The sequence below is a fragment of the Tauraco erythrolophus genome, chromosome 4, assembly GCF_009769465.1.
Source record: "Tauraco erythrolophus isolate bTauEry1 chromosome 4, bTauEry1.pri, whole genome shotgun sequence".
Lineage (NCBI taxonomy): Eukaryota > Metazoa > Chordata > Aves > Musophagiformes > Musophagidae > Tauraco > Tauraco erythrolophus.
The window spans coordinates 65,772,648-65,785,658 of NC_141468.1; the positions used below are offsets into that span (position 1 = coordinate 65,772,648).

Sequence of the window (13,011 nt, forward strand, 5' to 3'; positions counted from 1 at the left end):
CCCGCGCCTCGCCCCGGCCCCGGCCCCGGCCCGGCCCGGCCCGGCGCCGCCGCCCCCCGCCCGCTCGCCCGCCCCGGCCGCGTCGGAGGGCCGGCAGCGGGGCTGGATGTGCCCGGCTCCCCCCGCGCTGAGGCGGGCAGCGATGCAGAAGGCAGGCGGCAGCTTCGCCTCCGCCGAGAGACACCCGCTCAAGATGGCAGATGTGTGTTGAGTTTGGGGGGCTGCGATCTCGCGTCGTTCGTGGCGGCGTTGCCATGAATAACAGGCGTCCTTGCACCGATGGCCCCCATGTACGAAGGTAAGCCCCGGCCCGGCTTGGCCCGGCCTGCCCTGCCGGCACCCCTCGTCCCGCCGCGGGGCGGGGGAGGGAGGGATCGGGGATCCCCGGCCGCCCGCGGCTCGCCGTCCCCCCGGCGTTGTTGCGGGGAGGCTGGTGGTGGCGGCGGCGGGGCACCCCCGCCCTGCCCGGCGCCCGGCGGGGTGCGGGGCGAGGCGCGGGTCGCCGCCCGGCTCTGCTCCCCCCCTCCCGGCCCTCCCCGGCCCTCCCCGGCCCCGCGGTCCCGGGCGGGGGGCGGTGGGTGAAGTCCGTGCCGGTGCCGAGCAGAACAATGAGGTGGACGAAGCTTGCCCTGCGCCTCCGTGTGTGTGTGCGTGTGCGCGCCTGCCTGCCCCTCGCCGCAGTTTTCGTTTCCAGGACCGGCCACCCCCCTCCTTTCGCCGATTTTCCAAGAGTTCCCCCCGCCGGGGCTCTCCTCCGGGGCGCGGAGACCCTTCGGGCAGCGGCGGCGGGGGACGGGGCTGCCGGCAGCCGCCTGTCAGCTCCTCCGGCTTCTCCTTCAGCCCAGCCCGGGCTGCGGCGAGAAGCCCAAGTGCCCCAACTTAGTTTTTTCGGGTCGGGGAAAAAAAAGGGGGGGGGGGTGGGGGGTGGTTAGATCGGTGCGTATTTCGGGGTGTCTCTTAAAAATACATATAAAATTCAGGATTAATTTAAATCCCCTCGCGATGCATTTATCCTCCCCCGTCACCCCTCCCGGCTCGGCGCTGGCCGGGGAGCGTTACATAAACCGGAGGGACATCCACCCGGCGGGCGCTTTATCCCGCCCGGGGACCGGTCGGTCCGTGGCGGTGGAGACCCGGCGTCGCGGGGGGTGGGGGGCACACGGGGACACGGTACTTTTCTGCCTATGGCGAGGCCGGTAAAACTTATCTGAGGAGAAAATCGAGCCCGGGCTGCAGCGCCCGAGACGAGGGCGCTCGGCGGGCGGTGTAAAGTTACCGGCCCGCCGGGTTATTTCTGGGCAGCCTCGGGCTCACCGGCGGTGCGGAGTTTGGACCCCGCGAGAGGCGGGCAGACAAAGAGGAGCGTTTTCGGCAGCGGAGGGAGGACGGCCGTCCCTCCCCGCCCTCGCCGCTGCCGGGCACCGGGCTGCCGGAGCCCGGGGGCGGCGGCGCCGCCGGGGGGCGCGGAGGGGCCGCGGCGGCGGTGGCAGCGGCAGCGACGGGGCCCTGCGTGACGGCGGGCCGGTGCCGGCGGAGCGGCCGCGGCGGGCCCGGGGTGCCGGTCGGAGCCGGCCCGCCGGCGGCGCCCTCTGCCGGCCGCGCCGCCGAGCGGCCTCGGTCCCCGGGCCCGGGCAGCCCACCCCTGCGCCCGGGCCGCCCCGGCGCCTCCGACGTTAGCGGGCGGCCGCGGGGGCCTGCCGCGGGCAAGGGGAGGCCGCCGCCGCCTCGCCGCCGCCCTCTGGCCGCGGAGGGGGCTCGCAGTCCCGGCGCGGACCTGCCCCGCGCCCGCCCGCGGCCCCCCGCCGGGCCGGGCCTGTCCACCCCCCGGTGCGGCCTCGGGCCACCGGCGGGCCGGCGAGGCCTGCCCGGCATCGCACCGCCCGCCGCTCCGCCTGCCCAGCCCCGCCCGAGCGGGCTCCGCTGGCGGGGTGGGTAATGCGGCGATTCCTCTGAAGTTCGCTCCGCGCCGGGCCGCATCCCCCGGGCGGGCGGGCGGCGGGGCGGTGCTGTGCGGTGCCCCTCGGCGGGCGGCGGCGCCCGGCGGCTCCGCGGCGGCCGGGGGCGGAGTGAGGCGCGGGGCCTGCGGTCAGCCCGGCCGCGCTCCCCTTCCCGACGCGCCGCAGCGGGCGCCCGCCGAGCGCCGGCACGGCCGCCTCCCCGGAGCCGGGCAGGGCAGGGCAGGGGAGGGAAAGGGAAGGGAAGGGAAAGGAAGGGAGAAGAGGCCTCGGCCGCAGCCGGGCAGGGCAGGGCGCCGGCTTCCTCCCGGGGTGGGGACGGCGGTGCCGCACCGAAGCGTGCGGAGGAAGTTTAGCGGTTCCTTAGAGCATCCTAACTTCAGCGGCGCCCGTGCTTCTGCCTGACTGGAAGAAAGAGAGCAGATGGAAAAAAAAAATGCCCTGAAAAGCAGCCCGTGAAAACAGATTCCCTGCAACTGATACAGGAGAGTCCGTGGCCAGGCTCTGCAGCACGCCTCGAGCCTGGAAGTAGGTGAATATCCCAAACCGCAGGAGACTGTAGGTAGCGTAAAGGCTGATAGGGATTGTTTTATCTGTTTTGTGTTGCAGTACGTTTGCGGGTTAAATTGCTGCTGGCTGGCTTCAAGGGAGGCGGAGGAGGGGTTAATGAATGTTTTTCGCCTCCTAGTTGCCATGAGAGGTCCTTAGAATTCCCTGCAATATCGCAGTGCGTAGATAAAAACTTACTTATCACAGGAGATGCGATTTCCTCCTTGGAAGGAGGCAAGGACTGCCATCCTCCCTTACGAGCCTCACTTTATAGATACGACTAGTCTGGTCTGTAGCCCTCCTCTGTAGCACCAGGTGCAGTCAGGCCACAGAGAAAAGCGCAGGAACCGAAGGGTTGGACAGTCGCTTCTCTGGTCCTGCCCTTGGCCGAACTGGTGGCACACACGCTCGCCCACCGCCACCACCGCAAGGCAGGTGAGGGTGGGTGAAACAGGACCTCCACCGTATGGGTTTCAGAACACAGGCTTTTTGAGAGAAGAGGCGCCCTGGGAGGAAACGTGACACCTCAGAAGCCTTATGAAATGGTTCCAGTAGGAATTGAAGAGAGTGATAACATAGAGCACATGCACATAGTCACCCGCGATTCTCGACACGGAGGCGAGGGCAGTGTGTGCCTGCGCTGAGCACTGGGCTCAAATACTTGTTCTGGGAAGCAGAATGGTGCCTCATCTGATACTGATAGGCGAGGCATGATAAATAAATGAATATCTGGTCTGAAATCCTCCCCCACACACTGTGCAAGGAGAATTTCCCATTCGTTTTAAGCATTTCAGAGTTTTTGCTGTCATCTTCTCCTCTACTGGGTATTTTTCATTCTTTTTTTTTTCGAGTGTTGCAGAGCTGAGTGGTAAAATGAAGGATATAAAAACCTACTAAGTAAAATAAAACAGAAGTAACACCGCTGTGGAATGTTTGACCTGGATTTTAGTTTCAGTCGTGAGCCACACGAGGGAAAATGTGTTGGGCTTCAAAGTGGGCCTCTTCAGGTGTCATCGCGCATGACCTCTGTCTGCTCCAGAGTTGGGGCAAACTCATGGCTGCTGTCCCACTGAGCACCGGAGAGCGGCTTCCTCAGGGGCGGCTCTGTTGGCTTCAGAGGAGGTGAATGGCTTGAGGCAGGCAAGAATCTGGTTCTTTGGACTCTCCTCTGGGCAATGCTGCCCTTGCTGTGCAAAATCGGCAGCGATGTCCTTGTTGTGTGGCATTTCCTCCTGTGTCGAGAACAGAGCCTGGTTCTGTGGACCGGGAGAAGACCCCATTTTAAGAGGGCTTAATGCTAGACGTGGGCGGCGCCTGGGCTGTGGGTAGATTTCTGCCCTGGGTGGGTGTCTCCAGCGATTTCCTGGGTGCCTTGTACCTGGCATCCTTCAGAATCGGGTAAAAAGAGGTGTTTATATGCCTTAACCTTTATTTTCTAAACAGCCATTACCTTTGTTTTGGTTTTGTTCCTCTTTGCTTTGCTTCTTGCTTATTCCTGACAACTTCGTTGCAACTCACGGTGTATTTTTAGCAGTCGCGTTGGTAGTTTTCTATGTGGGTGGCTTATGGAATTAATCTGGGTAATATTTGTAAATTGCACCTTGCCACCGGTGCCGCTGCTGTAGCTTGGCGCAGGCGGGGACCTGCCTGCACGCCGTCCTTGTCACGCGAAGGGCTGGGAAGCCTGAAACTGTGACCCCGGATGCATCGTGGATCAGATCCCGTTTAATGCCGGGAACAGGCCAACCCTGCTGGGTTTTGAATGCATCCTCAGATCTCGTTCAAGCGCACAGAACTCGCTCATCGGGGAGGCGGCACCACTGAGGTGGAGTAAAGGTCTTTACCCCAAAGTTCATGCAGGGAGGTGATAACTCAGAGGTGCTTCCTGTTTATGAATTAATAACCAGAACTAAAGCTAAATCAATGCTGGGACCAAAAGCGTAAGTTTTTATTAGCTCAGGATATGGCTATAGCCAGGATAACAGGAAGCCCCCTCCAGTTATAATTATTGTTCTTATCATGCTGCCGCATCTAGCGATTAAATGTGTTTGAGGTGTAACGGGGGAAAAATGCTGTTTTATTTTCGGAAGCGGAAAGAGCACTGCTGGGGCCAGGGGCCGGGGCGAGCAGGCAAACACCGCGCTTGGACAAAGAGGTGATCACACTTACTTGCCACAGTCATGGGCCCTTGGACTCTGTGCAATGTGTTCCTCTGCATGGCTGTAACAGGTGGAGAAAACCTTCTTGGCTTCAGCTGGACACGTCAGCTGGCCTGGAACGTGAGGTCATGTTCATTTTCCCGTGCCTCTGTTTCCCCATTTACCCAGTGAGTGCTATTTACCGCCCACTTTGACATGATGCTTTGAAACCACTGGATGTAGTTTAATCCAGACTGGGTAAGAGCTGGCTGTGCACTGTGATCAGTGTAGGTCCTCTACTGACGGGGGACAGCCCAGAGCCCTCTTTGATGCCTGTGAGGGTTCTGAACTCCTGTCAACCCTTGGAAGTTAGACCGTTTATTCAGAGGCAGATAACATACTTGAGTGGCTAAACGAATAAACCTCAGTTGTGGCCACAACACAGCAATGGTGTGTAAAATCAGTCAGGAGGAAAGTTCTGGGAAGTCAAATCATGGAAGGATTGGTGACCTGGGCTTGGAGGTAAATCCCCTGTCCTGATTGTGGGCATCACCAAGTGGGTCCCAGGTGACAGTGTTAGAGCAATCCTGCCAGATGGCGAGGTCAAGGGCAAGTTCAGCCACGTTCTGCTCAGACTAGGGTGAGACACCAGTATGAGGCAGATTAGACCATTGAGGTGCAGGAGTTCAGGCAACTGGGATGGCGCGTACCTTTGGGCAAGACTGCCAAGAAGGGGAGTTTGCAAAGGCATTCAGTGGTGGGCTGACAGCTATTACGGTGTCCCCATCCTTGTGTCTGTAGAGGTCGAGTAGGCTGACACTGGATATTTTTGAAAGTTCCACCCTTTTCCTTTCTGATCCCAATTTAAGAAGATATTTTAAGGTCTGTGCCTAAATTTAAGCTCACAGGCAGTGCTGCTGACTTCATTAGAATTGTTTATGTCTTTAAAGCTGGCCACATGCTGAAGTACCTTTCTGACTCATGGCCTCTATAGCTTAATCAGTCCATTTATAAAAATGAGGTTGTTTCCTTACCCTTACTAGGAAATCTCTGCCCTCTGAATGTGAAATATTATTTATAGGGCTTTTTCCTGCTTTTGGAAGGTTAACTGGTGGATAACAAGAAGTGAGAATTAAACACTATTTAGAGAAAAGGTTGTTTCTTCAGCTATTTACATAGCCTACTGTGGACCTAGGTGTTTAACAGGAGGCCTTCTCTTTTGAAACTATTCCCCCTAGCAGTACAGAGTTCAGCTTCTGTTTTGAAAATAAACCCAGGTGATAATTTCGCTCCAGATAGGGCATTTAGCAATTTGTCTGTTTGTCCTGGGGGGAGAGTAGAGGCATGTTACTGCTTCCAGCTGTTTACAGCACAGAGGCACAGAGAGCGCCCCTGAGTCCTCCTACTTGTGGTTGGCCACATCAGGAACTGAGATCCTTCCCTGGAAAGCGCAAGTGCCTGTATTTTGGGACCACTCCTGAATTCGGGTGGCCTTCTGAGTTGGATCATTTCTAGGGTAGAGATCATTCTTTTAAGACTTCCCCACGCAGGTGAGTGGAGGAGCAGCTCCTGTCTCTGTAGGCTGGCAAGGGCATCGACACATCGCAAAATATCAGAGAGTCCGGAGTCAGGGCTAAAAGTACTAAGAAGCTGTGCCATTAGAATTTATTTACTTAAGGGAAGTAATAATAATCTGCAATAGTGTGTGTTTATACAGTGCTGTGTATGTTCAAGGTGCGGCATGAAGAGTGGCTGTCTAATCAAGCCACTGACAGAATGATGCCAAAGAATGGAGTCTTTCTCTTACTTGCAGGGGACATGCAAAATAGCCAGCAAGATGCAAGTGTCCTTGAGATGCGAGCCCCTCGACCTGCTCTTTGGCTCAATTCTGATTTCAGAGATCATAGCGTAGATCAGCAACAGCACTGCTGAAACCTGGGGAGCTACACAGGGGGGAAGCAGCGTTTCCACGTGGTGAGCCATATCCCATTTGTGTTATGTTGCAGAGCAAGAGTTTTTTGCTGGGTGAAGGGTGGCATAGCTTGCTCCTTTGGTTTTCTTCAGCAGTTCCTCCTGAATGGGATGCTTGCTTGGAGAAGCTGAAGCTCACTCTTTATTCATGCCTTGTTCTCTGTCCTGCTCACCTTCCAGGGCCTGTGCTGACATCTGTCTCTGGAAGGATGAAGTGAGAGCAATCACTTACAGCTCCTACCCTGAAAAGCGGGAAAGGTCACCCCACAAGGCAGTGGTATTTGCCAGAGATACTTAGGAAACTCAGAAGGGCAGCTGTCTTCCCTGTTCATTATAACCTTTAATCCTTAAAGGCATTAGCAAGACCTGGAACAACAGTGTTACACAGCGGTACCCTGCAGGCTAACGTCTCCTGCGGTTCTAAACGCTGGCAGGTTTATCTTGGTCTGTGGGCTGTACTGAAATGCTGAAGAAACTTATCTTCCACCAAAATCACTGAAATTGTAGGAAGTGGGGATAGGAAAGACTTCAAAAAGTTTTTTCAGAGCAGAATGTACTATACCAAACGCATGCTTGTCCAGCATGTTCCCCGTCATGCTTGTCCAGCATATTCCACATGTATGGAGGGTCTACAGCCTGCCCAGGCTGTCATCACTGCCCTTCACTAGCTAGCCCTTCCAACCTAAGCGTACGATTTTTGTATTTGTCCTGTTTGAATTTTATCCTCTACCTTTCGATTTGTTGGAATTGGTTTGAGTTCTAATCTCATTCCCTTGACTTTGCAGTCCCTTCCTGCTTGTCATCACCTGCCAGTTGAAAAAAAGGACAATCTCTGTTTCTTCACTGAGACTAGCTTTGTTTTCCACTCCACAGTCCCAAATAGAAAGCACAGAAGAGAAGAAATTGTTTCATAAAAAATAGGAACAGAGCATTGCCCCAAAATATAAAAGAAATTGAAAAAAACCCCACTAAACACTTGGCATTGTTTTCACACTTCCTTTTCTTTTACTCTTCTTCGATGCTTTTGAATTATTCCTAAGAACTAAGTATTTGCTGGGGTAGCGCCAGTGCCAAAGAAAAGCAGGACCTTACTTCACTGGGCACGACATTGCCAGGAATGGGTAGGTAGTTCCTACCCCGAAGGATTTGCATTTTATATAGACGCAGTCATGGGAGGGTGGATAATCCAAACTGGCTTTTTGGGGAGAGGAAATCACAATGTGTGGGTTTCCGTAAATATTCGTGACGAGGGTTTGTTTGGGGAAGGGAAGAGTAGGCTGGAGGTAGAGAAGAAGTAAGGAAATAGGTCAGGAGCAAGAGGGAAGAGGATGAGAGAGACAAGTGAGGAAGAATGTCGCGGACTGCCTGTATCTTCTCACAGTGGGTCGCAACCAAACAGCTGTTGCGACCACGATGTATCTCACGATCAGAAGGCTGATCCAAACTCGCTATTATCTCACTCCAGCAGAGCTCACGTGTGCCCGCGGCGGCCCGGTCACTCAGCGGCGGGGAGCACAGCGGCCGTTATGGCAGGAAAAGCATTTAGGAAATTTCTTCCCCTCTTTGATCGTGTTCTGGTTGAGCGATGTGCGGCTGAGACGGTAACCAAAGGAGGCATCATGATTCCAGAAAAAGCTCAAGGCAAAGTGCTACAAGCGACAGTAGTAGCAGTTGGAGCTCTCTATTGGAGATTAGAAGAGCCTTCTGATTGTGAGATACGTTGTGGTCGCAACAGCCGTTTGGTTGCGACCCACTGTAAGAAGATACAGGCAGTCCGCGACAGAAGAAAGATGAGGGCAAGTTACTGTGGCAGGAGAGAGGGAGGTGGTCCCTGAGAAGTACAGGGGCTGAAGCTGTTGGAGCCAAGGCTGGGAGAAATAGAAAGTTGGGTCAATTTCTGAAGATCCTGGCTTGGACTGTGTTTGCAGCTGCTCTTACTGACTTCAGTATCTCCCACTGTTTTTTTCCCTGCAGTTGTCTCTAACATCTTTGGAAAGAAAGGCGGGCGAGAACGGGAGATACCACCTATATCCTGATGCTCATAGGTGGGATGAAGAGCCTGCCTGGGGATTCCCCGGCTAGAGCTGAGACCGGAGGCAAAGCTAACGCAGTAGCATTCCCATAAAACCTCTGATCCTGCTCTCCATGCTAGGGTAATTCTCATGGGACAGAGATTGGCCAAAACACCGGCACTTTTCATTGATCTGAAAACCTTGTGGTTTCCACTCTCGCTGCCACTGCCCTTTCCACAATGAAGGTGGCTATGCAGGACAAATCCGATCTGCCATTCTCTCTCCTCCTCCCCGATGGGCCTGGCACGCTCAATTTCCCTGCAGCCTGCACATGATGTCTTTAAGGGCACGTGTGCCTGTCCCACCCTCTGTCCCTGTGCCAGCCCTACTCTCGCCGTCAATCCAGGTGACCGAAACGGGTACGGAGTGCGGAGGCACAGTCATCAGCGACTGAGCCCATGGGTGAGATCAGCACGTGCATCGCGCCGCACACGGATGTGCGTGGCCCAAAGGCTGGGCACGTTTCAAGCGTATCAGGCTCAACGTACTGTTCTCTCTAGTAGCAGGTCAGGTACGTCAGTGCGTTTGGCAGTGAGTCTCTGAGATTATGGTTTTTCTCTTGGGTGAAGAGAGTAAGAAAAGCTCTTTTTTTGCTTATAGTTTGGGGTCAGGGCGTTTATTTGCTACTGGATGTGATCCAGTGGATTCAGTGCGTCTCTGTTTATTTTTGCTTGGAGACATGGCTTTTTCTTTCTGGTTACAGATCGTAAAGGCGCACGGGATGGCGGGTAGCCAACAAGCTCCCTAACTATTAGCTGCATTGGTGGGGTGTTACGCTAACACTTCTGAAGGGAACGTTACAGCAGACGATGGAGTGGGTTGTTGGAGACTTGGACTCTAGCAGCAAGGCTTGGAAAATATCTGGTCCCAGAAAACTTGCACAACATTTCAGAGAAAGTTTAGTTTTTCAGGAAGCTCCTTTAGCTTTCCCAGAATATTTTTACTTGTAGGCAAAATTTGTAAGCGTTCTTTATTTTTAAAACGCAGTTTATATTCTACTCGTCTGCAGCAGTGCCAGCACCGTCGATGTATTTATCTTTTCCCTGTTAACACTTGCCGTTCCTGGAATGTCTCTTGCTCAGCAGCTGTTTGTAGGTGTTTTTTTTTTCTCTCCCATCATCATGTACCTTTCCTTCCTGTTCAAGGCATCCATAAACCACTCGTTGTGACATCATAGCTGTTTCCATAGCAACAGATTATGATACTAGAACAGAGGATAATATCAAACAGGAGGAGGAAGAGATAAATTATGGTGTTTGTGTGCGTGTGTCTGAGGGCTTGATTATATTCCTACACCTCTTCTGAGGATGTTGTCTGTCTGGTTTCTCCTCTGTTTATCTTACATGCCTTTTAAAGGTTAGGAAAAAACGAAGGGAAAGAAGATCTGGAGGTCAGAACAATACAGATGCATAGTTTTGATGGTCTCTGTGTAAACCTAGTAGGCTGAGATTTATTTTTTTATCTCAGTGGTAGCTCTCCTGTGTCTCCTGAGAGTAATGTAGTCTGGAAAAAACTTGAAAGCACAACAATCGCCTGATGCAGCTTCACTTTTATTTTAATTATGAATTGTTCGTAGCCACTAGCAGCTGGGATCCCAAATCAAGGATCTCTGTGCTGCAAATTTTCTAGAAGATGGACAAACGTGGCATGGCATTGACCCAGAGAGCCCAAAACCTGTATTTGAGAAAGGACGCGACAGGTGCTCAAATCAGCCAGAGCTGGCATGGAGAGAAGAGGGAGAAGTAACCAGAAGAAGGGTATCAGCAGAAGTGTGATCTCTAGACAATGCTCCAGCCCAGAGAGTGGCCTGAGCCACTCAGTTAGTTTTTCACTGTGACGTTTCTGGAAAAGCTGTGCCGTTAGTGGGTCGAGGGCCTGGTTTGTGACCATCTGCATGGTTCTTCCGTGGTTTCAGGCTGTCACTCTGACAGGAGCTGACAGCAGCAGGGTTGCAGTACAATGAGTAGCCATGTTGCTCCATGCTTATATTGGTAGGAAGGCTGTTTGCTTTAGGCATAAGGCTGGAGGTGAAGAGCGTCCAGCTAAAATGCATGAGGTTTTGTTTTCTCCTAGGCAGCATTTAGTGTTGACGAATTCCAAATAGTTTGGCAAGTGCTTTCAGCAGGTCTCTGTTTTGCCTCTAAATAGCAGTAATTTCTGGCCATCATCACTGCTTTCCTATATAGATGATTGACTTCAGAAACTGGAGAAAAATTTCCAAGAAAACCCTCTCAGATGTCCTCTTAACTCTGTGTGTGTGTGCAATCTTTAATCTTCCTCTTGTGGTAAAATTTCTGGGAAGTTAAATGGCCGTTGCTGGTCTTGAAAACACCCGGAGTAGTCTCATCTCTAACATGGCAAATCTCTGGTGATGCTCTTGAGCACCCTAATGTCGACAAACACTTTTGATCCCACGCTTAGACACTCCAGTGCCCCAGGGAGGAGTGCAGGGGAGGGATCTGAGCAGAGCAGTAATCCATAACGTGTCGGCTAGCTTTAGCAATGCAATGGGCAGAGGAGTATGTGACAGGGCTCTTTCCGTTACGGCAGTTCCGTGACGTGCCACAGGACGAGCCCTGGGTCAGCAGCAGAGCAGCGCTGGGATTAGGTGATGCCCAGCCACCAGCTCCCAAGGTGTTAGTGCACAGAAGCTTTCTGTCATCTGAGTGGGCTGCTGGTGGGTTTGGTGGCTGTGTTCAGCGCAGAGTTTTTGGTCTAACGTAATGCCACCAGGATGGAGGGAAATCAGCAAGTAGGAGGAATCGCATGAGTCACTCAAGTTCGGCAATGCTGTCGGAGGTTGAAGTTTCTCAGACTATACACAAGCACAGAACACCTCGACAGGAATGAATAGTTAGGTTGCCTTCTCGGAAGCTTATTGGGAGGCAGTAGAGACCACAGAGGACTGGTTGGGTGTGCTTCCCCTGCACAGTGCCAGCACGGCGCACTAGCCTCAGCTTCTGAGCAGGCTGATGGTGTTGTCCTGTGGGGAACGCGCTTCCGCAGTCAAGCCTTGGGGTAATGGGGGCAAGGGAAATTGGAACGAGGTCCTTTGCAGAGGTAAGAGAGATCACAACTTTTTCTCTGAAGCACGGTTTAAAACAAAAGGACAACTCTTGACTACAGCCAGTTTGTAGACACTGTGGAGAAGCCCAAGACCTCATAACTCCCCCAACGCATGTGCCTACAAAGCAAGTGGGGATCACGTTCAGTCCTGAGTACAATTATAAATTCCTTATATCTTCTAGTGCTATCACTGGCACCACCAGAAACCTGCCTTCCCATCAAACTCCCCCTCTGCATTGTCTCGACATCAGATTATGTATGTATTTAGCAAGTGGGGATAAGAAACACATTGCAAACCCCATTTAAAATAGCTGCACCACATGACAAGGACATGGGAAACTCAGACAGGAGCATATCCCATTGATGGCACAATACTTCTCTTGCAAAGTCATTTTCTCACTGCTGATCTGGGGCTGTGAGCACCTGGATAACGAAAGTGCAGCTTCCAAACACCTGTGCTGCCTGAAAGCACATGCAAGTAGATGCTGTTCTAGAGCTGTGTGTGTGGAATACAGGTGGAAGAGTATGTATATGTATATGTGGGGCTCTTTCCACGTTTGCAGGCATGTGTAGGAGCGCACACATGTGTTTGCAAGTGGCTGCATCCCCTTTGTCTACAATCAGGCAACGTGGGCCCGATTCTCCTTAGAGCTGTTAAGCTGTTCTCTCAGCAAATTGCATTTGTACTGGGGCTCTTTTCCGCTGCAGGGAAGGAAGAAGGGAGATTTATTATAAATATAAATTAGGCTTTCCATGTGTTTGTGAGCTGTCGCAGCCTGTACAGGAGGAAATATAAACAAGGTGAATGCAGGGCGTTGATGTGGAGCGATGCCGTGACAGCGTGCGTGTTGGCAGGAGTGCCGTCTGCAGTCTCTGCGTAAGGGGTTGTGTTGCTGGTGTGAGTGTGGAAGGCTGTAAATCACAGTGTGTTCAGGAGGGGACACTGCCACTCTGCCTGGGAAAGGCAGGGAGAGATTTTTTGAAGCAATGTGGCTCTCTTCAGGCTGAACAAAAGGGTTACTAGAAATCCAAGCTTGAGAAAAATCTCACGCAAGATGTTTTGACTAGGAGTGATCTGTAATCCACATCCACCAGCTCATCTCCATCCTGACCCAGAAGAGCTGCATGGCTGGCATCTTTTACTCATGTCTTCCAGTTCTAGTGACCCTACTGGACCAGTTCTTTGGTATCTCTGCAACTCTGCTAACGTCTTTCAGGTCTGTCCTGCTGCGTCCTCAGTTACTTCAGTCTTGACCTGGT

The 13,011-nt window shown here is 53.2% G+C and overlaps 1 protein-coding gene across 3 annotated transcripts in view; it reads left to right on the forward strand.

Annotated features, from left to right (window-relative positions):
- The first annotated feature begins 227 nt into the window (after positions 1-227).
- Positions 228-13,011, forward strand: part of HIPK2 (homeodomain interacting protein kinase 2) — a 131,405-nt gene continuing 118,621 nt past the window's right edge. For all 3 annotated transcript variants that reach the window (XM_086610337.1, XM_086610338.1, XM_086610339.1), the window contains exon 1: positions 228-298. In XM_086610337.1, coding sequence (XP_086466463.1) covers positions 280-298 — 19 coding nt within the window. In that variant the 5' untranslated portion in view covers positions 228-279. The remainder of the gene's footprint in view (positions 299-13,011) is intronic.